Genomic DNA, 27,437 nt, shown 5'->3' with positions numbered 1-27,437 from the left:
TCTAAGCATATGACAGCGGGAAGCGACTTTGTTTTATACTATGTAATGATGACGATGTACCTAATTAGTTTCAAGATCACTACTAATACCCATATTTGTTTTCTTTTATCACCTACTATTAGCACGCTCATAATATAATCTAATTCCTGATTATACTTTATGATTTTACTGAAGTAACGTTTATTTCTGAGTTTCTGACTGTCGACAACTACGTTCTTTTTACAGTAAGATCCTTATAGGATTATTTATACTAGTGGTCGACCAGAGGTCGAAATTCGACCATAAATAAAAATTGAAATTAAAGAAAACCCAAAAAATAATGAAAATAAAGAACCTTTAAAAAAAAACAATTTGACCACAGACTGACAATCTACAAAAGAGTATAATATGCGTGTGTGTATCAAATACATGGTAAAGTGTGTAATGTTTTTTTTATTGATTTAATAAAAAATAGTATTCTGCACTCCTCTATATAAACTATAAGTGTACGAAATTTCATACCCCTCCGTCCGCGCAACTTTTGTAAAAAGCAGTACAAAGTTTTTACTTCACGTATTAATATATATATTTCTGGTACAAGCATGTAATGCTATATTAATCCAGAAGAAATGTGTATTAAAAAAATGTTAAATGAGACTCAGATATGGTTTGATTCAGTTTGAATGAAATCTGTTAAAACTCCTTAATGGATACCAACAAATTGGTTTGCTATTTATTTTTTATAAATAAATAAATAAATATCTATACAATACACACACGGTCGTCTGTTCCTAAAGTAAGCAACTTAATGCTTGTGTTATAGGTAACAGCCGACTGGTATATAGCTACATATATATATATATATATTAGTTATTTATTTACTTATTTATTTATTTTATTTATTTATCTATTAATGCTGAAAGCTTTTAAAATATATATTTTTATAGGTATTCAAATATATTGCTTGACTCAAAAAAAAAACGAGTGTGCTTTAGACCACATGACTGAAGTAAAACTTCTTTAGCAATAGGCCTGCAGTGTTTTAGATATACGTAACGTAACTGGCTATGAGAGAAAGAGAGAAAGAAAATGTGTGCTCGAACCTCTCTCTCTTGCTCCGTTCGTCTCGCCCGATCACACTTTTCGTAACGCTATTGTCACGTATTCACCAGCTTACTCCCTAAGTAAAGAAGTTTTACTCCAAAAATAATGAATATCCAGATATAATCTTCCACGCGAACGAAGTCGCGAGCTCAGTTAATTCTTTAATAAATTCCCAATCTCTACTATAATTACGTTAAATTTGTATTAAAATGTGTTGATGAAGAATAAGAATTAAGTCATATTTAGTCACTTATTAAGAAGGTCTTTGGCATTGTGATAAGTCAGACTCAAACTTCATAGCTCAAGCGCGCGTAAAGAAGTTTTACTTCAATTATCGCAAATACGTTAAACTTTGGTAAGGTGCAACTCCGCTATCGTATAATCTATATCGGAAATTAATTTAGGGTTTGTGATACTGGAATGTGACCAATTGACTATGTTGATAAGGATTTCTTATCGGATGCGTTGCTGCGTATCCACGATAACATATTGGAAATACTTCGAATCGATAAACGATTAGGTATGTGTGTTATTTTTATCCGAACTCAAAAAAGGAGGAAGTTCTCGTTCAATTGTATTTTTTGTGTGTCACTTCATAAGTTTTTACTGGGTGTACCGATTTTGATGACATTTCTTTTATTCGAAAGCTGGTGCTTGCAGTGTAATTTAGAGCCAGATCACAGATCTGACTAGTAGTTTTTAAGGTATCCCTGTATCCTTAATAATGTGTATTATATTTATTATACTTGTCGATGTCAAGTGAAGTCGGTTGTTGAGATGAAAACTTGAGAACAAAGATTATGTATTAATTTCTTACTAGCTTAGTCTCTATGTCAATTTTGACGCTTCTATTTTGCGCAACAGGTAATTTAATATTATAATTGACCACAAATTCTACAGTCTTGAAATTTCTATTAAGTCTATATATATATATATATATATATATATATATATATATACATACACAATCTACTAGCTTACCTTTCGAACTTTGTATCGTGTTATTTTTTTTTCTTAAATATAATAATTACATATATGAAAATAAAATATAGCCTATCTTTGAAATTGAACCAATCTGCACACGGTGTGCTGATTAAAATCGGTTAAGTGGTTTGGGAGTCCATCGTGAAAAACCACGTGACGCATAATTTATACATATATATTACTAGCTGTACGCTGTGCGCATTGCTACAAACATTTGTCGACTCATGCACAACACTTTGCTGAAGATTATGACATGATCAAATGCATTGTTTATGATTATATAAAGGACATAAAGACAAACATTCATTTCTATATATATAGAAGATAATATAGGCAATCTCAACCGTACCTTCTTATTTATTATCTCCTTCGTGTCTTCCCTATTCTACGTGACTTTTGCGAAATCATCCGTGCTACTTTGACACTATTGAAAGCCCTTAATAAAATAATGAAATGAGTTTCATTATCGATCGACCTGAAAATAGCCTTATGAGTAATTAATTTATCTTTAATGATAAAGGTTACCAATTATATACTCGTACTATCTTTAATTATTTTTTTTTGGAATGTCGTCGAACTTTATCAGCGCACCTGTGTATGTATACACGTGATTTTATTGGAATTAATACGTAGATATGATTTATATGAAAAAAAGGAATTTAAGTGAGGTGTAGGGCACAGCAGTTTTCCTGCTCAAAATAAGGAGCAGCCCGACTGGGGTATTACATCGACCTTACAGAAGATCACAGCTAAATAATATTATTTTCAAGCAGTGTTGTGTTCCTGTGGTGAGTAAGGTGACCAAAGCTGCTGGTGGGGAATTTGGGGTAGGGTCGGCAACGCGCTTGCAATTTTTCTGGTGTTGCAGACGTCCATAAGCTACGGTAATCGCTTACCATCAGGGCTATGATTATCGATACAGATGAGTGCAACGTGACCATAATTATTTTTTTTTTTTCTTAAAAAGTCATTCTAATAGTCCTATCAATAGTACCGAAATATTGGGAACTCAAATTCAAATATTTTCATAGAAATTAACTGAAGTAAGAAAATACAAGAAAATTGCCTTTGCCCTCTTTTGAGAAAGTAATTTAAACATTTATAAGCTTAAGGAAAATCACGACTTGTGCGTAAAACTTAATCCAAATTTTCTCGAAGTACTTTTGACTGAATCTTAATAATTCTAAATAACTAATAAAATAAATAACTAATAAATTTACTACAAGAATTGTAGTACCTTAATGATACTTGAAGTTGGAGGCGTAGGTTTTTCAGATGATTTTTATTCTCTTTAGTCAAAAATGGTACATTTTGTCTAAATTAATAACAAAAACTGTTTTTTTTTTGTAATATTAATATAGGTATTTAAATCTACCGCTCTGGTGTAGTGGTGCAAGTAGCTGCCTAAAACTCCGACGGTTAGCGGGTTGTATAAATATTTCTTTCTGGTTTGGATGCCTGTCTTTATTGGTCTCCCCACCGTGCCTTGGAGAGCACCTTAAGAGAACACACGAAAGATAGTGATCGTTACTCATAATAGGAAACATATCCGCCAACCTGCAGTGGAAGAGCTCGGTGAATTAAGCTCCAATCCTTCACATGATGTTCTTCAGATTTTGAACAAGATATTATCTACTTCGCCCTACCTCAAAAATGCTAGAACCATTTATTAAGCTAGCTTGCTACGAATGACAATCCTTTTAAAAAGTATTATTGATGCCATAACTGATCGTCGCTACAGAACCAAGTATTAAAGCTGCCAAAACAATTGTACCGTTACTATAAGGCCCCACTTGGTGTTCGCTGAAAGGAATTCACATATCCACTTCACATAACTAGTAATGTAAACATAGTTATTACTAGCAGTATTATGCATTAAATAATTTGTTTGGTAATTATTTTAAATACACGTGTGGCCTTTTAGTTGTTCCAATCATTACGCCATAGGCTAAAATGGGTCCATAAAACGCCATATGTCGCTTTTCTTATTATTCTTTCTTCGCGTTTTATTATTTGTTGTATGAACCAAATTAAGTGTCTCATATGACGATGTTAACCTATATACCATCTCCACGAATTGTTTGCGAATGTCCGTGTAATTCAGAAAATAAGTTTGCAAGCGTTTCTCATATTTAACTATATACAAGTTATTGCAGAGACGTTATTCTTCTAACGTGATATGAGTCTTTTCAACAAACCAGAGATTTAGGGACTTAAATGTCATAGTTTAAGTATGCAATTACAAAAAACAAAAAAAATATTGGCCAAGACGAATTTATTGCCTAAAAAAGATCTGTAACAGCCAACCCATAGTCATGTCATAAGAAATTCCAGTGGTGGTACATTTATTTTATTATAAATGCGTTAATATCACCCATATTATAAGATGGCCAGTTTGGCAATTTTACGGATTAATTAGTAATGATAACGGAATAAAAATAAATTTGTTATTCCAGCACACGGCTAAAAGTTTGACACATCGAAGTGTAGAGACAGATAATTGGCTAACTTCGATTTCCTAAAGCGTCATCACTGCCACATATAATTACGTGATATATTTTCATAGGCCATATAAATAAACGCTGCGACGTTCGTGTCTGCGTGGACCAGAGCTTGTCTGGTAAAATTGCCAACGTAAACTGTACTATTGGTAATTAGAACATGCAATGAAGTGTGAAAATACATTTAGAAAAACATAATGTGTACTAGGTTTTAATATGAAGAAAACTGTGCGTTGGCTACTTGTTCGAAATTTAACAGTTAGTACGCAAAAGGAATCGTTTTCTGAATATAGAAAACCGGCTTTAGACATTTATTATGTTAAAATGGGTCTAACTATAAGTTAACAGTTATTTTTTGTGTTGTTTTCTACAGTACTGTTCTACTTACGTTGTTAACATTACATAATTACGTTTTTCAGTGTAGTTTAATTATTTTTTTCCGAGTACTTTTTAAGTTTAATTATATATCTGTACAATTAAACAAACCGACGCGCCCATTTTGTTTGAAGTAGGTAATATCGCGTTAGAAAACCGAAGCTAGCTGTCGGGTTAGGAATGAAGTATTTATAAACGTAATTTTTAATTGATTTATTTGCACTTAAAAAGCAATTTTAATACACCTAAAATTAAACTTAAAAAGGAGCAGCTTTTGGCACGAAATATTTTTTGATCATTTTAAAGCCTATGGAACTTTATTATTTTGTACAATTATTTTCTAAAAATACTAACACAACATTTAAACAGATTTAATACGAAACTTAAAGAAATGCACAAAAACTTGCACATATTTTTAAGTAGTTTTACAATTCGGTGCCGATCATCACTCATCGTCGCTTCAGCCTAATACAGTCCACTGCTGGACATAGGCCTCCACAAGTTCGCCCCAAAAATGGAGTGAACTCATATGTTTGTCGGTGCCGATAGTGAAATATAATTGAAAATATGTCGTCGATTACCTGCAAATGCTAATATTGTACTAATAGCATGAATGCTTCTAATTATTTCTAATTAATTTTAATTTGCAGCATACACTAGAATAACGTAAAATCAAAAAAACTGAACCCTTTTTTCAGATATGCGCTTTAGCGAAACAGTTGGACATGTCAGAACGACAAGTCGAAAGGTGGTGGCGTCTTCGCCGCAGTCAAGACAAACCCTCATCTCTCGTCAAGTTCTGCGAGAACGCGTGGAGATGTACATTCTACTTCTATAACTTTTCCTACGGGATATTCACCCTGTGGGATAAAGAATGGCTGTGGGATATAGACCAGTGTTACATTGGTTATCCTCATCAGGTTAGTTTAGCATAAAATATTCTAGAATTCCTGTAAAATCGTTTTCGGTCCTTATTTTCTTGGTAATCTTCTTAATGTTTGAACAGTACTAAAATGTCGGACTAGCAGTATCAACGGCTGTAAAGTTTTCTTTTTATATTTTTGCTTTTTAAATGCTAGGGACAAAGTTATTTAAAATACACAAAATTAGCTCTTAAAGAATGTAAAATATAAGACTGGAAGAGATAAATATGTCCTCGCAATTTTTCCAGGGTATAACGAGCGATATATGGTGGTACTACATGATATCGTCAGCGTTCTACTGGTCGCTAACGATATCCCAGTTTTGGGACGTACGACGCAAGGACTTTTGGCAGATGTTCGTGCATCACATCGCCACCATCGCGCTCATATGCTTCAGCTGGGTGTGCAACCTGCACCGCATCGGCACCCTCGTACTACTTGTGCACGACTGCGCCGATATATTCTTAGAAGTGAGTATACCTAATATATGTCGGAAACAGTCATTGATACAGAACGAAAATGAAAGTTTGGTGTGGCGTCCTCAGGCCAGCAGCACTGTTGCGCAATTCGGCCAAGGTGACGTCTATGCATCGCACAATTAAGAAGAATTTTATTGTCAGTTTAGTCTATTGCAGTCCACTACTAGACATAGGCCTCCCCAAGTTCGTGCCAAACATCCCGATTGTATAAAAATCATTAAAACGTAGATTATGGCATTTACGACCTAGTTTCTTTTCTCGATTATCCCACTATCTACGACACTAGTAAGAATTACGCTATCTTTTATATATATAAAAAATCTCGTGTCACAATGTTTGTGATTTTCATGATTTTTTTTGTGTACATTTGGTAGGTCTAGGAATAGGCAGAACAACGTTTGCCGGATCAGCTGTTTTCAGAATATTTTGTACAGCCATTACCAGTAGCAAACATAGGAAGTCAAACATTAAAAGAAATTGGGAATGCCTCCCATTGCCTTTGTAACTTAACTACCTAAAGCTGGTATTATTATTTTTTAAATCGATGGAAAGTTGTTTCTCTGACAAACACTGGGAATATTAGTCTATCAGGTTATGGGGTGTCTTCAAATTACTTAAAATTAAATTCTGTACTTATTGTTGCATATTATTCTTATTTTACTAGGTACTTTGAAATTCAAATATAATTTTTTTACTATCTCAAGTATAATTAGTAAGATTTTTCTTGAATAAAACTATTTTTGATAGCTTAATTATTTCTGTATTTTTTCAGGCTGCAAAGGCGGCGAAGTACGCTGCCTATCAGAAAATATGTGATGCAATATTTGCAGTTTTTACCGTCATTTGGATTATTACGAGGCTGGGGATATATCCACTTTATATTATTTGGAGGTCAGTAAATAAAAAAAAAATTGTTTAGTCAAAATTGAAATGTAATTGATTCAAGGGGGTTTTTATAAACAAGATCACTTTGATTTGTCAACTTTAATTAATGTGTAATAAAAAAAATATACATCTTAATTTCCTTTTTTACCCTTACTTTTGTTGCCCTAGGGGGATGAATTTTTGAAAAATTGAAATGATGGTTTTAATGGATATTTGTGTTGTCTGTCAGTTAGTAATGTACTGACATTTATTCTTATCTATAAAAAATTTTTAATCTGAAAGGTTGTGTGGTCATAAATAAAATAAAAATCTTAAAAAAAAAATAATAGACTCAATTACAAAATATTGTTTAATATGTTACTATGAAAATATAAGGAAACCGTTTTTAGCAGAAGCAGAAGTAGTAGAGAAGATAGTTTTTGATAACTTGCAACGAATATTAATTATGACTCTGGACGCAGAGGTGTTATGAGTCTTTTTTTTTTTGTTTGACGTGTGTTTGTTTATCTGTGACACCGTAGCTCATAAATAAGTGAACCAATTATTATGATTTTTTTAAATATATTATATTAATGTCTTTCAGTACATCAATACGAGCACCAATGCTGTTGCCGATGTTCGCCGCTTACTACATCTTCAACTCTTTACTCTGCCTCCTTTTGGCACTTCATATGGTGTGGACGTGGCTTATATTGCTAGTGGCGTATAAGGCGATCAATGCGGGAAAAGTAAGCTCAAAATTATTGCTTTATCGTTATTACGTTTGTTTTGTTGATTAAATGCAGCTTTCGATTTAGCTTATAACATCCCACTGTTGGACATATTCCTCTTTTTCCATGTAGGAGAAGTATTGGAGCTTAATCCACCACGCTCATGCTCTCTCCGAGGCTCGGTGGCGAGACCCACAAGTACAGACAACCAAACCGGAAACAAATATTTGTACATATACAAATATCATCCCTAACGGGGATTACGCATCACTACACCAGAGCCATATTTATTGTAAATTAATTGTGTTTGCAGGCAAACGAAAAAAAACCGACTTCAATTACATCGACAAGTAATACAACGTAGATCGACGAAAAAATAGTCAAGTAACTACGCATTATCAAAGATTACTCAAAAAGTAGTTATCAGATCTCGATGAAATTTATATGTGACCACATGATAAACATCAGCTTTCGATTAAATTAAAAATTATCAAAATCGGTACACCCAGTAAAAAGTTATGCGGATTTTCGAGAGTTTCCCTCGATTTCTCTGAGATCCCATCATCAGATCCTGGTTTCCTTATCATGGTACCAAACTAGGGATATCCCCTTTCCAACAAAAAAAGAATTATCAAAATCGGTACATCCAGTAGAAAGTTATGCGGTATAATACACCGTAGGTCGACGAAAAAAGCGTCAAGTAAAAACGCATTATTAGATATAACTCGAAAAGCAGTTGTAGATCTCAAAAAAATTTAAATGGGACCAATTGGCACACACTACCTTTCGATTAAAAAGAAATTGTCGAAATCGGTCCACCCGGTCAAAAGTTCTGATGTAACTAACATACATAAAAAAAAAAAAATAATAATAATAAAAAAATACAGTCGAATTGATAACCTCCTCCCTTTTCGGGAGTCGGTTAATGAGTTTCATTTAAATAAATTTCAGATGGAAGGCGATATCAGAAGTTCTAGCTCAGACGTCAGTGACAGTTCCCATCACTCCAACCACAGTACACCTAATAAATATAACAACAAAAAGTAAGTTTAAATAAATATCGAAAAATACTATTTTATTATTTAGAGTTAAGAAGCATCGCAAGCTCGTTGCCAATCTTACCCGCGATTCCCCCCGGGAGTTCTGTAGGCTTACTCTTGAATTCAATCCCAATCTCACAAAAACACGAATTCAATACAGTTCCAGTTCCAATCTGTAATATTTTGGTACTCTTGACCAAATCGAACTTTCAATTGAATTGAAATTGGAATCGAATTTACGATCGGTTTCCGGTGTAGCCATTATAATTAAAAATAATAAGAAAATAAAATTTACCTTATGAAAATTTATGTTTTTTAAATTATAATGTGTCTCCAATAATTAATTATTATCTATTATATTGTAATTCCTGAAATTAAACCTAAAAGTGATTTTTATAAGCATAAAAACGAAAGATATACATTCTGGGATAATGTGTTTTGTTGTTAAAAAAAAGTTCACGACTGGTGCAATTTTGAGACGTCTAAATTTCAAATTATCTCAATTACTATTTTCTTAATTTATATTTATAATTAACTTATCTTCTTTCTTTATTTATATCTGTAATAATTTCTGCAATTTGACCAGTGTTAAGCTTAAATTAAAACAAAAGATATTAGAGACTTAAATACTGTGATTTTTTATTTAAATATTAGAAACATAAATACTGTGATTTTTATTTAAATATTAAAGATATAAATACTGTGATTTATCTTTGACGGTTCGCAGGGAAGTGGACATAAGGTGCCAATCAAACCACTAATTGCAAATTCATGCGACGTTTCGATCCTTTATTGGACCATCATCAGGCATCTAAAAAATACATACAAACATTGTATGAATTTACAATTAGTGGTTCGATTGGTACCTTTTGTCCACTTCCCTGCGAACCGTCAAAGATTACTTATAACAAATGGACACAACAATAAATAATGAAAATTTACCGAGGGGATTTTTTAATAACATCAAACTGTGATTTATATTTAAAAATTGCTACCTTAGGTTAAAAGAGGTTAAAAGGCTAATTATTAAGTATTTAATTCTATTTTAATAAATGCTGTGATTGTGATATTGTTGATAATATAAAAATATACATAGTTAATATGTTAAAAATAAGCGCCAGTCGCGCCAATCTTAATAAAAAACACTTTAAGATACACAATCGAACACTAAAAAGTTAACTTTATTGAAATGAGTTAATTCGATCCCAAACACGATTTCCAAGTCGATAGGTAAACGTCAAAATATTGTCAAGAGTGCAAAAAATGTATAAGATCGAGAAATCCCAATTTCTATTAGTTACACAAAATTCCACTGCAATTGAGTCAAATCGTGCGCTAGTGTAGTGTTCAAGAGTACCGATTGACAAGTTCTCGATCCCAATCCTAAATTTCAAATAGGATTGAGTTTCAAGAGTAAGCCTGCTGTTCATCTTACTCATCAGCAGGAACACAACACAGCTTGAAATCAGTATTATTTAACTGTGATCTCCTGTAAGGTCGAGGTACTACCCCAGTCGGGCTGCTCCAGATTTTGAGCAGGAAATTTCCTGCTGTGCCCTACCTCAGTTAAATAATAGTGGGGCTATCTGTGCATCTGCTACATGTCTTTATACTTTAAACTAAGAGCTAGCACTCGTAAAACCACAGAATATATATTACTATTATAGCCGTTGTTGTAGTTAATACTAAAATATAGTTATAAGTGAATTTATGTACAAGAAATGTTATTTGGTAAAAAAAGTAATTCTCTAAATATAGAGTCGATTGTTTCACCAGAATTTCTTAATCCTAAGTTGCGGTGCTAGATTGGCATTTGTTTTGGTATTTATAATTTAATTAAAAAAAAAAGTAAATGTTTTAAAATTCATTGTAGGTATTACACGCTTAGCATTCTTTTACTATAAAATGTGTAATAATATTATATTTTTCATATTCTTTATAAAATAATCACTTGTATAAAAACAAAATTTTAATTTATATTTCTTTTCTTTTTCAGAGATACATAGGGGTCAGCAGCATTATGTCAATTTATTTGACATGAGATGTGACGAAGTTAACTTTCTTTTAATTTATATATCAAATAATATCAGACATGCCCTATGACTTATTATAAAAATAATACAACTGGGAAAAAAGATAGATTATCTTAATGTGTTTACAGGAGCAACACTATATCGAAATGAAAGTGTTGCCATATAGAGGCTTATATTTCATTAAAAGAGTTCATATGTTATTTAACTAACTTTTGTTATATACTGTTGTATTTGCAAAATTCGCTAGTCTTGTCCTTTTAATACAATAATAAGTAATGTATGAAGTACTCTAACGTATGATAGTACAAGCATATGAAAATAATGGGTAAATATTCATACAAATACATTTTCTATAAAAAAAATCTTGATTCACCACGCTGCTCCGCCCTGGATTGGCGAATGAACACGTCTTACAGCTTGTATGTTTTGGAATTTATCCCATAACATGCATGCATGCATGTTTTAAAACGATGCTATTGCTTGAAGAATTGAATTTTAAATACTTTTATGCTCTTTTAATACTTCCTTATTTTCTAATTCTATCTAATATCTAATACACTACTTTATCCCTGTTGTTAAAAAGTTAAACGGGGTGATTACAAGCGAGAGGCTTTAAATTAAAGGACATGTACCTACTCGTACTATTCATAAGTACTATACAAAAAAAAAATGGAAGCAGAAGTTCTATTTTAACAGTCTTCCTTAAAAATGGTATGTAGTACCCATCGTGTATGAAAATTCAACATCACTTGGACAGTTGTACTGGAATGTAATACATACATGTTTTTGTATAGTCCTGTTATTATTGTTAAGTCGATGACACAATATGCCTTATGTTGGAGTGAACAGAACAATTTTATTTTATTTTTGACAAACAAATATAATTGAAATTAATCTGTCTGTTTTAACATAGATTATTCGTAATGAGATTTTTTTTTAAATAATTTACAGTAGTTAATATTTTACGTCTTATGATTTGAAAAGTTTCCTAAATTTTATATACTTATTGTACATATTTTTGCGTTTTAAATATACAATATCGATGGTCTAATTCGTCCTTTCAAGTTTTATAAAAAATTGTCAATTTTGTTTAAATCACCAAAATTAAATGCCATAATATTGAACAAATATAAAATTCAAAATTAGTCAAAAAATTGTAGGTAAATATTTAAAAAATATATCCTTATTGAAATTATACCAAAAAAAGTTTTTCTATTATATATTGGATGTATGTTTAGAATTATAATCAATGTTCCTTCGCTTTTTGCATTTATTTAATGGTGGTCGTAGGTCAGGTATTTGAATAGACAACTTGGGACCACAGTCGGTTAAGTTATTGAAAAAATAAAAAAAGTAATAATAAGTTCTTACTTAAGTTATTTCTTACCATTATGGTGATTTTTTTTTTTCTATAAATTTATAATATTGTTGAATAAAAGTTATATTTTACTTTTAATTACGACCAAATTGGAAATTATACATTTGTGTAAGTACATGTTATTTTCATAGTACATTGCAAATAATAATATGTTAGAGGTTACATTTTTGAAACAATGTTACTAACGTTACCATCTCCAAAAAAGTTGTGTTGTTTTCAATTACAAACTCGAAGAAGACATTTTCATATTTTTAGTAAACAAATAAAAAAAATTGGCTTTATTTAATGCAATTTTTTTTAAATCATTTGTTCGATTATGCCCTTTTTAAATAAATAACTAATTATACATTTGAAAGTAATATCAAATGCTTAATAATATGTTAACTGCAATGGTGCTCATTAAATCATAATTTTTATTAAATGAATCACTCTTTTGTATAATAATAATAGTATGATATCTTAAATTTGCAGTTTATTAATTGAAGAGATCCCACTCGCTTATTCTGCCTCCCGCTGTCGGTCTATTTGTGTCTTCATCCGTCAAATAACGTTATCTACAACTGGTGTAACATGCCCTTAATTTCCAAGTCGTTAACTTCGAATTTGTTATTGAAAGCCTAGCTTAATGTGTATAATATAAATAATTGTTATTGTAATATTAATTAGATAGGACAATATACTTTATATAGTATAGTATTTATGACGTACACACTTGCGTGGCAAATTTGTTTTTAATTATGTAAGGGGGAATAACGGTATGTTAAGGGGCGGATATTTTCATTTTTTTTTTTTTGATCCATTAACATACGAAATGAAAAGTTAAGTGTCTTAATGTTTGTCACACAAGTGTTACGTTTATGCACTGTTTTATGGTATGGTGATAATATTAGATTAATACCAAAAAAAACATAACCATATCATTTGACATTACCTAATTGTAAATGGTTGCACGTTAGTAGCATGGAGGTCAGAGACTAGACTTAGATCTTGTTCCTATATTCGATAACGTTTCGTTGATCACAAAACGTGTCGTTAAAAAATAAAAGAACGGGTCTTAGTATGTCATGTAGCGTTGACGAATTAACATAAATAATATAAGCTTACTTATATGATCATATGGTGATGTCTACAAAATTGCGTAAAGGTTGACGAAATCGCACTTAGAAAAAATGTATTGAATTAAGTCGAAAGGTGCCTTAACACAATTTTACTGGTGATCACTGACCACCATATTCTTGTTAGAACGTTTTACATCTTTATCATATTTTGAAGTAGTTAGGCCAAGAGCAAGCCTTCATATATTGCTTCAGCCTGTAATATTGCACTACTGGAAATAGGCCTCTTTCCCACGTAGGAGAAGGATCAGAGCTTCATACATAGTAATTTAAAAATATGGACACTAATGATCGATATAGTATGGAACAAATGCTAACTAAAGCCCTATATATATATATATATATATATATATATATATATATATATATATATTACATTTAGAACATGTGCTCGCGAGCAAAACCAATTGCTTTTGAATATAGGAATCACGTGTCTTATGTTTATGGCATTTTCATAGCTCGCTAGCGTAAAAATTGATTGATACAACCAAAAAGGTGATATTGTATAGCCTATATTTTAATTTGACCAATGTTATGTATCTCTGCAAAGTTTTATTAAGATCGGTACAGTAGTTTTGGAGATTTGCCCAAACAAACATCGTGAGAAAAGATTTTTATATACAATATTATTAAACTGACGTAATTACATTTAAATGTAATATCAGATTCGATATTATAACCTAAATATGCAACTTACTTGATCAAATGCTTTAAATAAAAATAATAAAATAATTTATTAATAATTCCTCCCTCTCCTCTTATAACTTCGATTGTTTTTGGAATTTGTCTTAAGCCCTATAAAATTTCAACTCACAGCATGTTCGAAGTTGAACGTATTGTAAACAAAACGAATCGTTTTTGAATATAGGAACCGGGATTAATTCTGCTGGTCCCCATCCTCCATGCTTAAGTAGGTTATGCAAGTCGAACACCCAAAGACGCTTTCATAGATTATAAATTGTTATACTGTAGTCATGGAAATATGGAAAAATTATTTTATTATTAAAGGCCTAAAGTTTATTTAAGTTGATGAAGTGGTTTCAATTTTAATTTGTTTTCTTAACGAGCAAATTTTTTTATGTTTTTCATATCTGTTATGGTATGTGTTTGTAAAATGTTGAAGTTATTCAAAGTATATATATATATATATATATATAATTTTGTTTGAATTTTTTTTTGTTTGTATTCCTGTGTTTAAAATTAGATTATAAGTATTTTTTATAAATAAAATAATTGTTGTAATTAGAATGCGGCTGGCACATATTGTCGTACAATATCAACATATTGATTTTATTTTATTTATTAATAATGATTAAGATTGATTGGAAAATTGGTCATTTTAAACATTACTTATTTATAAGTTAAATTATTCTAAATCTACACTTAATATGTTGTGAAAATTACCTAATTGTAAATATTAATTATATATAAAGGAGGTAACTTAATATTCCATTTTAATATCGCGGTGCTTTGTCGAGTTTTAAGTACAATCAGGGCTACCCGATTTTTGTGCCTTTTCGTATAAAGTTCATGCGATTAGGTCATATTATATAGATGTAAGGCCGTTTATAGCAAAACAGTATTTTTTTTTTATTTTCAAAGGTAGAAACTGCATTTATAAGTAGACAAAGAGATATAAATTATCCTTTAGAGATATAATTTTTTTTTTTTTATTGTCAAAAGCATGATCGCTGGTATGAGTACATAACAATACGACATAATATTTACTCTTATTAAATAGGAATTTAAATTATGTTTTTTTTTTATATTACGAGCTTAAATTACATTAATTGAGATTAAAAATGTGGTAAATCTTGGAGATTTGAATGATTGTTGATGTTTTTTTTTTGTGTAATATAATAATTGAGTTATTTTTCGTAAATTTTGCAGATGTCATTTGAAAATTAGATTTTAGGTAGGAAATCTTTCCATATCATAAAAAAGATTGTGACTAAGAATTGATACATTTCTAATACGTATTTGTTTTAATTTTAATGTGATAATATTAAATGTCTTAAATGTGTGCGTATATATTATAAAACAAGAGAAAGGGATGATGCCAATTTTTTCTTATGATTTCAGTATAATTTCTACTTTTAAAAAATATATATATTTTTTTTAGTATCAGAGATTTATATGTGGAAATGCATTGCCTTGTCTTATTATTATAAATTTTTTGGAAAAATAATCCAGTATACTAGTCCGTTGTAATGAAAATTTTAATTACGTATAGATTTTTTTTAGATGAATTTATAGAATTTACAACACACCTGGTATTGGATAGTGTTGTTTTCAAATTATCCGTTTCTGTATCCCCAGCAAAGAACAACTTTTATTTTCTAGACACAAGAAACAAAAATAAAAAACGAAACATTGTGATGTGTTAAATGGTTATATACAATATATATAATTATCACTGGTCAGTATGCTGGTTTGTTTTTTCAGAACAAACTTAATATTAGTAGTTGAAAAGTAACTAGTACCAAGTAGCCAAAAGCTGTGCTCATAGATTACTTTATTTCACATGTAATTTTTGACTATTTTGTATAAAAATAATATATTTTGTGTTGTACAGTGGTAGGTAACATGGATGAGCTTCGTTATGCACAATTATCTTTTGTATGCGACCAAAAAGTTAAATGAAAATATAAAAATCATTATTGAAATGGATGTTCTCATTTATTTATTTGGAATAATAACAGTCTATAAAAGCATAATGTTTCATAGCCTAACTTTTCTCAATAAGCAATTTTTAAAACAAAATTACGTTATGCCTATTGTTCAGAGAGTGAAATTTATTATTATTATTATATGGATGAAAAAAAAAACATACACATACAATATTTTTAAATAAAAGTTTATAATAGTTCTCGCTTCAGCCTGTAATATCCCACTACTGGGCATAGGCACCACGCTGCTCCAATGCGGGTTGGCGGACATATTCCTATGAGTAACGATCGCTATCAGGTGTACATGATAACAACCGGGACCGACGGCTTAACGTGCTCTCTGAGGCTCGGTGGGGAGACTCACAAGGACGGAACAAACACCCAGACCACGGCAAACACCTGTATGGCCAATGTACGCGCACAAGCAAGCGCGATGACGTCACGGCGACCGGCCTGCGCCGCCGCCTTCTCCGCGCCCCACCGTGTCCTTCTTCCCCCTCCGGGGTCGCAAGAGTCGAACTATGTTACGCGACACTAGACGATACTCATTTAAAAATTGTTGTATATTTATTAGGCATTAAAGTTGTCTATATTATTACTTTCATTTGTTTTGCTGAAACCATCGCAAACAAAGTGGCGACCGTGACAGGACTCTACGAAGTCTACGAAGTCCTAACAAAATAACTACATACTTAGTGTTAACGGTCAAGTAACGGGACTACAACGGACATCAGCTGCTTCGCAACAGGGCCTGGCGGACTATTTCGTGCACGATTCCTCTGGTCAACCTGAGGTAAGTGATCCGTTCCTATTTTTCCTTACTTTTAATTCCGTTTTTCTTTTTCTTTTGTGTAAAAAGCGTAGTTATTACTTCGGGCATACTATTGAAGTATCTTGCTTTGTGCGTACTTTCTCCGCCTGTTAGCTACTTACGTTTAATTAAGCTTTATAAAGTGTGTATACGCTGACACTTGCGCTCATATACTATTATTATGCTTTTTTACTATTATATTTCTTTCTCCTTCGACTCGAATATTTTTGAACAAAAAAATCGTTGTTATTGAACTAATATAACGAACTGTGTACGCGACACTAGACGTTAATCATTTAAAAATTGTTGTATACTTATTATGCATTAAAGTTGTCTATATTATTACTTTCATTTGTTTTGCTGAATCCATCACCAACCGCCAACACAAATGTTTGTCATGTGCGGGGATCGAACTTGCAACCGCCAGCACAACAGGTACAATCCATGGCTGTAACCGTTGCGCCAACGCGGCGTCATAATAGTTCTCAACTATTCAAAATTATACTAAATGGACTACAGGATCTATATTTGAGTAGGTGGAAAGCAAAATCTTAATTGTGTTTTTAAATTTTAAGAAACCATACCGCGCTGTTTCGATCGCGTTGTTTATTAAAGATGCTTGACAGATTGGTCGAAAATTCGACATTTTCCGCTACTGGTTCTGTAATAGCATAATGTCTTATAACCTTGTAGGGGTTTTGTCCCTAACTATTCTAACTGTAGACTTCTTCTTTTTATAGTTGGAGAGAAATAACACTTTTGCTGTTGAGATCGGAATATCTTTATTTTTAAAAACTTACGACTATTTAAACAAATTTTATATGACATTAGAAAAGTTTTATATTAATTTTAAAACAATATTTAAAAATTTGGTTGTCAAAAGAGGTTGCTTACTTTTCCACACGTAGCGAGATCGTATGTAATCATATACATATACTAGCTGACCCGGCAAACGTTGTTTTGCCAATAAACTATCTACTATAAGTGTGCGGGTGTGTACTTAATAGAAAATAGGGGCTGATCGTAGAGAGGTGGAAAATTAAGAGTAATATATTTTTTTTTATTCTAAGTCATGACAAAATAAAAATCTTGCTAAATCTATTAAAGCTTAAAATTAACTAATAAAATATAGGGGTTGATTGTAGAGGGTTGAAAATTTAGGGTTGTATGTATTTTTTAATGTTGTATCATAAAAAAAATAATAATTTATCTAAGAATAAAAAATTTTTTTTTTTTTGGGATGGACTACCCTTAACATTTTAAGGGGATGAAAAATAGATATTGTTCTATTCTCAGACCTACCCGATATGCACACAAAATTTCATGAGAATCGGTCAAGCCGTCTCGGAGGAGTTTAACTACAAACACCGCGACACGAGAATTTTATATATTAGATATAATGTAGGTAAACCCTACAACCTAAACTTCTCAATAAACAAATTTAAAGCAAAATTGCTTTTTGTTTATTGTTCGCAGAGAGAATATTCATGTATTAAATCAGTTTTTATCTTTTAATTATACATATCCTGGCATATATTTAGGTATTACGTCCCTATAAATAATATGTATGTATTTAAATAACATTTACAATAGAAAACTGTAAACTTACCATAAATTCGTCTTAATTTGCCTTCTGTTATTTTCGCATTTTTTTTTTCAAAAAAGACCTAAAATAATTCTAAAAATAATACTTACATGCATTTAAAATTCGCGGTTTTATGGCAAAGGTGCGGTTAAAGATCTCTTGTAAAAAAAATATACATTTAATTTTATAAAATAAATAAAGTATATTAAATTTCTTCCTCGTGAGCTAAGCATTATTAAAGTAGTATACGATTAAATAATAGTCAATAAACTAATAAATACTACGACGTGTTTATTTTACTACTAATTTACTATTGTTTACAATTTTACAATATTCGTTTTTATTGTTATTATTGATATGACAAATGAAAATTTATTTTACTCTAATTTTCCTTTCATTCTTCAATTACAAATTACAATACAAATATTCAATGGTTCAACCGTTCACAATTCAATTTCAATATCTAACACTGGTGTGAACTGTGAACTTCACAGTTCACACTAGTATAACAGTATCTTATATTCTTAAACGAGCAATTCTTGTTGCTTGCCGTTATCTTATACTAATAAAGAGCAATTCTTGTATATATATATCTATATAATCTGAATCTCGGAAACGGCTCCAACGATTTTCATGAAATTTAGTATGCAGGGGATTACGGGGGAGATAAATAAACCTAGCTAGGATTCATTTTTAGAAAATGTCGTTTTATCCCTGTTTTAAGGCAATGAAAAAATGGCTACAATATCGTTTGAATAAGAAGGTAAATTTCGCATTTGTCAATAAAGTTGTAATAGCTCAGGGGAAATTGGCCGATCGCGCTCGGCCGAAAAGATCATGGTTCGAATCCTCAAGTTTTCCAGATCGATTATCGTTCTCTTTTCTTTTTTTTTTCTAAAAAAATAAAATCGAAAAATATTATTCATTTTTTATCAATATGTAATTCGTATTTAAATATGATTTTCAAAAAACACGATTTACTAAAAATACCGAGCTAAGCTCGGTCACCCAGGTCCTATAAATATATATATATATAGAATCTGAATCTCGGAAACAACTCCAACGATTTTTATGAATTTTAGTATACAGGGAATTTCGGGGGAGATAAATAAATCTAGCTAGGATTAATTTTTAGAAAATGTCGTTTTATCCCAGTTTTTAGACAATGAAAAAATGGCTACAATATCGTAAGAATACGAAGGTAAATTTCGCAATTGTTAATAAAGTTGTAATAGCTTAGGTGGGAAATAGGCCGGTCGCGATCGACCGAAAAGACCTCGATTATTATTTTTTCTTTTTTTTTTCTAATTGAACTCGTTATTTTTTTTTTTAATAGCCAGTTCTTATTTTTTACTCCTATTCATATTTTATTTTTATTATTTTTTAATTATTTTTTATTTTCGATTTTTTATATTAGTTTATATTTTTCAATACTGTCGGTAAAAATATATAAATAATAAATATATTATTCATATTTTATAAATATGTAATTCGTATTTAAATATGATTTCCAAAAAAAAACGATGTACTAAAAATATCGAGATACCTATTGAATTCTGTAATTTTATGTCATCTGTGACAAGCAGCCCGCACTCCGCGCTCGTCCGTCATTAAATCAAATTAGAAGCAGTCGATGGATAGAAATTAGATTTAACTTTTAATTCTAGTCTATCGGTACTAGATTTAGTGACACTGTTAATTGTGTGTGATAGAAAATGTTGCGGCCGCTCATAGACGCGTTTTGGAACGAAGATGTGTGGTTACCGCCTAATACAACTTGGTCCGACCTCGCTCCCGGGCCTGATAAGGCTGTAATTTATACGGACCATAGGCATGTGTTCTTCCCGATACCGTTAGCACTTCTTTTCATAACTCTACGTTATTTCCTAGAGAGGTAAGTGATTTACTTATATAGGTCTATCGTTACGCGTTTAATTTTTGGAGGCGTAAACGGTAATTTGAGTCATGACTATATTTTCGCGATCTCGATGAATTTATGAATTACAAATTTAATTAAACCATATCGGTTGTGTATCGATATTCAATTATTATCTTTTGTTATTGAATAAAATGTATATTACTAAAATTTCTCTTGCACAGTTCAATTATTCTGTTCTAGTTTGCTTGAGGAAATAGTTAATTTATTACAAGATTCTGAGTTATTTGACTTATTGAATTAGGTGGGTTACTTAAGACTATCTATGATTTATTATCAGTACATAACTAATGATTTATATCTTAGTACATTGTCATGTCTTATAGTAAGATAAAAGTAAACAATAATAACCTCATGTTATTTAAATTGATTGAAGATAGATAAGCTATATATTTTTATAAATTTTCAGTTAATACAATACAACATATCAACAATTACACACATAATTTGAGTATGTCTGGTTTCACGGTTGCCAGTGTTATACATGTGTACCATGTTAGAAAAATTGTAAGCATTATTTGTAGCAGCACTACATTTCAATATTAATAACAATAAAAAAATTAAGATAAAAAAACATTAAATTGATTAATTTTACATTTATCTCTTTTTCACATAAAAATTATTTGACAAAGTAACACAAAATCTATATGAACCGATTCCAATGATATGTGGTTACATACCATTGGATGTATAGCTGGAAATACATAGTACCACATATGGTAAATCCAGTGTATTTACATGTAATTCTAAAATTCAAAAGATTGTAAGTTACATGGTTAAAACCACAATATGCAACAACTGTATGATACTTTGCGGTGTGGTTACGGCATTTATTATAGCCACCACCTCTCTTTCCGTGGGTGTCGTAAGAGGTGACTAAAGGAAAACACAGTTCCACTACCACCTTGAAACTTAAAAAGCCGATGGCGGGATAACCACCCAACTGCTGGCTTTGAAATACAGACGGGCAGCAGCGTCTACGGTGTGACTAAGCCAGCCCTGCGGTCACCAACCCGCCTGCCCAGGGTGGTGACTGTGGGCAATACACATGAGCTGGCGCCATTTTTGGCGCAAACTTGTGGAGGCCTATGTCCAGCTGTGGACTGCGATAGGCTGATGTGAGTGAATTGAGTATGATATTTTTGTACCACAATTCATATATTTGTATAAATACATCTATGCAAATAAATTTAAACAACAAATGCATTGGAACCATGCATCATTTTTTACAATAGATATTAATTTTAGTAATGTTGAGATAGCATTGTTTTTATTTAATATTGGCTTAGTACAGGGGTGTCCATATTAAATTAAGAATGTGTAGGCGGGCCAGGTTCAAATAAAAATATGTAGTCTACGTGTGTCGTGTTTCTGTGACCCATTGCAATCGTTGGTTGTATCTTGAAATCCCTGGTTTAGTGAATTCTTACATAAAACACTGCTATCTAACTATGAATAGATATTTGCGTCAATGTAGAATCGCAAAATTTTTGCATAACGATATATTAAATATCCTTGACAAACAACATTAATCCTTAAAAACCAATATTCTACAGGATAAAGTATGCTTTGCTTGTGTCTTATCATATGAATACATATTCAACATTGTCATTCAAGCCCAACGCAATACTTCAAGTTTAAAGATTGTGACCCACATAAAATCAGAATCGCATTCCTAATTTTGAAAATAAGTACACGGCTTAATCTGCGCTACTCAGGTGAACACTATTTTTCAGGACTTAAAAGTCAAATTTAAGTGTTTTTAATTAAGATATTATTTTTATAAAGTTCTTTAGTTTTCATTTTGACGTTCCTTAAGGACTGGTCTTGTCACTTGATTGCGTTTTTTACAATCATGTGATGACAAAAAAGTATTTGTGAGTTCAATTTCTCATACATAAACATATATAGTAAAAAAATAGCTAACTTTTAGACTTAAATTTTCACTCAATTCTAACAATAAGTTGTCGTGGGCGGTAACTACTTTAATACTTATGTTATCAGATAACATCATCAGGCAATAGCATCTTCTACTGTATTTAAAGTGTGGGCCGTATGAGGTTAAATTAATATGTTGTTTGGTAAACATGGATTTTATCTTATCAGAGCATTGAAGCTGCTTGTAGTACTTTTGCATATAAGAATAAAAATAATATATGAAAAACTGCAATTGATTATTTTAAACTTTCACAAAATTCAAAATATTGACATAACATAGAAGAAGTACTAAATAATAATTATTAAGAACTGACTCATGAGATACAGTTCACCCTCGAAAACAGTAATAAATTATTATAATTAGTATTAATTAAATACTTTAACTAAAAATATTTGTATTTGCTCGCAAACGAAAAAAATACCGACTTCAGTTACAAAGACCAAGTTTACAAGACCAACCATACAACGTAAGTAGACTGTTCAAGCGACATCTAGTGGGTAGTGGCGCTTCTAATGATATGAAGTTGCCGCTTATCAGCCAATGAGAGGGCGACGGGCGGGGGGACCTCGCCTAACTTCATACGTTTTTTTTTCTCGTTCAAAATATTTAAAATTGTAACGTTCATCATTTCTTCATTCATTTATTCGTTGTTATTTGGTCAGACAATACACGAAATCTTTATCATACGAGTCGTCTTTTATTTCAAAGTAAAAGTAAACGTTAATAGTTTTAATACCGATTGATCTTGAAATCGCATATAATAAAAGCAAACTGAATTACGAACATAGACAAAAAAAATTGTCAAAATAATGCATGTTATTACAGATAACTTAAAAAGTAGTTATATAGCTCAAATTTAAATGGGACTACAAGAATCATCAAAATCAGTAAATCCAGTAAAAAGCTATTAGATATAATACAAAGTAAGTCAACGAAAAAATAGTCAATAAATACGCATTATTATGGAAAACTCAATAAAATCCGCAAAATGCGAGTCGGACTCACGCACGAAGGGTTCCGTACCATTGACTAACTAAATATAAGTAAATTTTCTGTAAAATATTTAATTGTTAAATACAACTAAATATTTTGTGAATATTTAAAGCGTTTACCTGGTCCTGATTTTATTATCGGGCAAAAAGCGGCAAAAAATCACTTTTGTTGTATGTGAGCACTATAATTTTTTTATTTATTATTAAAGTAAATATACAATCAAGTATTTTGTGAATATTTCAAGTGTCTACCTGTTACCGTTTATTGATATCGAGCAAATATAAGAAAAAAATGCCTTTGTTGTATGGGATTAAATTATTAGATATTTATTTTATTTTTAGTATTTGTTGTTATAGCCGCAACAGAAATACATAATTTGTGAAAATTTCAACTGTCTAGCTATCCCGGTTCGTGAGATACAGCCTGGTGACAGACAGACGGACGGACGGACAGACAGCGAAGTCTTAGTAACAGGGTCCCGTTTTTACCCTTTGGGTACGGAACCCTAAAAAGTACTTTTCAGATCTCATTTAAATGGGACCGCATGACACGCACCACCTTTCGATTAAAAGAAAATCATCGCAATCGGTTCACCCAGTCAAATGCTTTGATGTACATAAAAAAAAATCGAAGTCGAATCGAGAACCTCCTATTTTTTTTTAAGTCGGTTTATAAAGTCCTTGAATACCTGAGTTTTTGTTACATGTCATTAAAATAACGGTTGTTTTCTGAGATTTTAAAATTTTCTGAGCAATGTTTTTGTTATTTTTTATTTTATAAGTCATTTAGTCTTAAAAAAATTAGCATTACATTTAGTAATCAATTCAAATTAATAATATCTATTAAATTCATTAATAATAAAATAATGATAGAAGTTATAATTGATAAATTTGCCCATTTTCCAATATATATATATATATATATATATATATATTGTGATACAGAAAAAAGCAGTTGATGCTTTTTTTATTTGTTTTTATTTAAAAAAAAAAAAAATTATCGCATTCAACTATTTCATATCGCTTCGATTGTTTGAAATATGACTCAGTCTTTTTTGGGAAAAAAATTGCAGTCTCATTCACGATTCTGTTCGGGACAAATAAAAAGATATAAATCTTGGAATGTTTCCCGAAGTACACAGGTTGCATTAATTTTGATTGGTGACGCATTCTTTCTCTATCGCTTCTGGTGATGTTTTCTTTACATCTAAGCATAACATATTTCATAAAAGCGTCACGAAATTTCGTAGATCTTACCCGAATTTGATATTTCTACTTTTCGCTCAACAAATTTTGTTATATACACTGTGCTATCTACGCACAAATAGCTTTTCATATATTTGTTTCTATGCACAATCTATATATAAAATTTAAATTCAAAAAAATTATATTTAATATTCAATAAAGATTTAAATTAAATAAAAAACTTTGTATTAGTAATAATTAGTAACTTTTGGCATCCTTTTTGTAAATCTATTTTTTTTTTATCTTCTAGCTTGCTTTACCTCAGACAAAAATCTTTTTATTATAACTTATCATACCCACCAGCACGCAGAAGTATAGTTATTAAATAATTAAATATATCAATTAACATCTTAATACAAGTTGTAATTACTCTACTTTTTAAGCTTCCATAGTCACTGAAACTATCATTTATATATTCATGTTTAGGTATACATGTGGGCACATCGTTACGATAGCGCTTGCAATAATACCGAAATACTGGGAACTCAAAATTGTTAATAACAAACATGGTAAATATCCCGTTACATAGAAATCATATCATTATTGCATTTTTAGGGTTCCGTACCTCCAAAAGAAGAAAATAATATATATATATATATATATATATATATATATATATATATATATATATATATATATATATATATATTGGTTGTCTATCTAATTTGAAGACTACCCAAATGATAAAACTGTTGTAGCACATTATATGATTAATTTAATCATCGTATTATTTAATGATAATATAGAGGTAATCGCGTGATTAAATGGGTTGTATTCAGATTAGATTATCACATATTTGTATTGTAAAATAGTTAGATATTTGCTTAAGATATTTTGACACGTGATTGTGTGTCGCGACGATATTTTTATAAACTTGACATACTTGCATTGTGATTTTAACCGCATTTATTTCCTACTAGCCGGTTTCGTATCACCATATTTTTTTTTCGTGGGTATAAGATTTATTGTTTTAATTTTTGAAGTTATAATTCTTTTGGCGCGTTAGGGAATAATTATGAGAGTGAATTTTTATGATACGCGCGCACGCCGTCACACAAAAAACCGACACCCTGAAGTTAAGACTTCTAAAAAGGGGGAGGCATTCGATTTTCGAATTCGATTGCATTTTTCAAATCAAATTCTCGTGTCAATAGTTCTGAGGTACCTTACCGGTTGCATGCAAAAGTCCTATTGAGATTGAGAGTCGCGAGGAACAACTACTTTTTATATAGTACTTTTTTATACGATTAGGTCGAAAAACAAGCGTACAGCCTACCTGATGGTAAGCGATTAACGTAGCTTATAGACTCCTGCTACACCAAAATCATCGCAATCATCAAACCCTACCCCTTAACCTACTCAGGAGCTTACCTTACTTACCACAGGAACAGCACCGCTTGAAAACAGTATTATTTAGCTGTGATCTTCTGTAAGGTCGAGGTACCCGGTACCTACCCCAGTCGAGCTGCTCCAGATTTTGAGCAGGAAATATAAAGAGGAAAGATTTGATTGTTAATTTGTAATGGGGGCAAACTCTGAAAGCATTGGACCTATTTTAAAAACTCTCATTAGGGAATGCAAGGTTATCAATGAGACAGGTTTTATTTTAGCGTGAGAAACCGGAACAGCCAAAATCGTATTATCCACGCGGGCGCCGCGGCCAGTAAACTAGTTTTTAATAAAATCAATATAAATAAAGTAAGGACGTGTCCATTATGTAACGTTTTATAACAAGTTATTTAATACGGACCCACCTTTGTAGGTCATGTGACATAGTTGCGATTATCATATGACGACTCGTTGCGGTCCCCACAACCCCTAGCAGCAATACAAACTGCTCAAACGGTATAGTTGAAAAAAAAAAAAAACTTGATATCATAGTTTTACTAAGTCTATACATTATGTTTATTTATTATACAATGGGAGTTCATAAAACACAGTCTCATTGCATAGTTCGTGTTTGTTGACATTGTTTTGTGATAAACATTTTGAGGAATGTTTGATAATTATAATTTCGTATAACAAGGTGTTATCTATATCTTTTGAATTATTTACGATTATAATGAAACCTAGCTGGTACCCGCGACTTCGTCTGCACAGGATTAGTAAGTACTTCGGTTAGCTTATTATCTTCTCAATATCTATCTTTATATTGAAATTAATCAAAATTGGTTCTGCGAAATAAAAAGGATTAAAAATGTGCGTGCGTGCGTGCGTGCGTGCGCGTATTGTGGGGTGCTTTATATATTAAATGTAACTATTATTCTACTTGCAACTATCTATGTGCGGAGAATTATAAAAACATAGTAAAAGTTATGAGAATATAGTAAAACGTACCCCACGTTTTTTACTCTGAATTGAATTATTCTCTTAATAACTTGAATTTCATTATAATTTTATTTTGAAGTAATTATGATTGATTGTTCGATCTTCTACTACTGTGATATAAACTCTTTGTAATTGAATATTATTTTCTGCTTTTTAGTTCGATTAGCTATAAAAGCGTGGGTTTTTAGTTTTTTTAAACTATAATTTATTGTCCGGTTTTACGCCGAAAACTACTGAACCGATCGGAATAGTACTTATACCATAAAATGCAGCTTGTTTCGGAGAAAGTTTTAGTTAATGATATGTTGGTGATTAATTATCGTGTAATGTATTTTTTTACTATATACAGTCTACGTTACCCATTGATAACGCATTATTCTCCTGGTGAATGAATTTATATAAAGTAGTTTTTGGGTTTACCCACAA

The 27,437-nt window shown here is 31.1% G+C and overlaps 2 protein-coding genes across 2 annotated transcripts in view; both read left to right on the top strand.

Annotated features, from left to right (window-relative positions):
* Nucleotides 1-5,668: 5,668 nt before the first annotated feature.
* Nucleotides 5,669-12,057, top strand: LOC123663280 (ceramide synthase 6-like). Its single transcript, XM_045597970.1, has 6 exons — nt 5,669-5,863; nt 6,115-6,336; nt 7,118-7,236; nt 7,814-7,958; nt 8,892-8,983; nt 10,977-12,057. The coding sequence occupies exons 1-6, from the start codon at nt 5,669-5,671 to the stop codon at nt 10,984-10,986; spliced, it is 783 nt and encodes a 260-aa protein (XP_045453926.1). The 3' UTR covers nt 10,987-12,057.
* An 8,223-nt stretch (nt 12,058-20,280) lies between these two features.
* The window catches only part of LOC123663540 (ceramide synthase 6-like), a 31,866-nt gene continuing 24,709 nt past the window's right edge, over nt 20,281-27,437 (top strand). The window contains exon 1 of the mRNA XM_045598217.1: nt 20,281-20,465. Within this exon, the coding sequence (XP_045454173.1) occupies nt 20,287-20,465 (179 nt within the window). The 5' untranslated portion in view covers nt 20,281-20,286. The remainder of the gene's footprint in view (nt 20,466-27,437) is intronic.

The sequence above is a fragment of the Melitaea cinxia genome, chromosome 20, assembly GCF_905220565.1.
Source record: "Melitaea cinxia chromosome 20, ilMelCinx1.1, whole genome shotgun sequence".
Taxonomy (NCBI): domain Eukaryota; kingdom Metazoa; phylum Arthropoda; class Insecta; order Lepidoptera; family Nymphalidae; genus Melitaea; species Melitaea cinxia.
The sequence above is the reverse complement of the archived record's forward strand: the minus strand, read 5'-3'. Positions and strand labels throughout refer to the sequence as shown.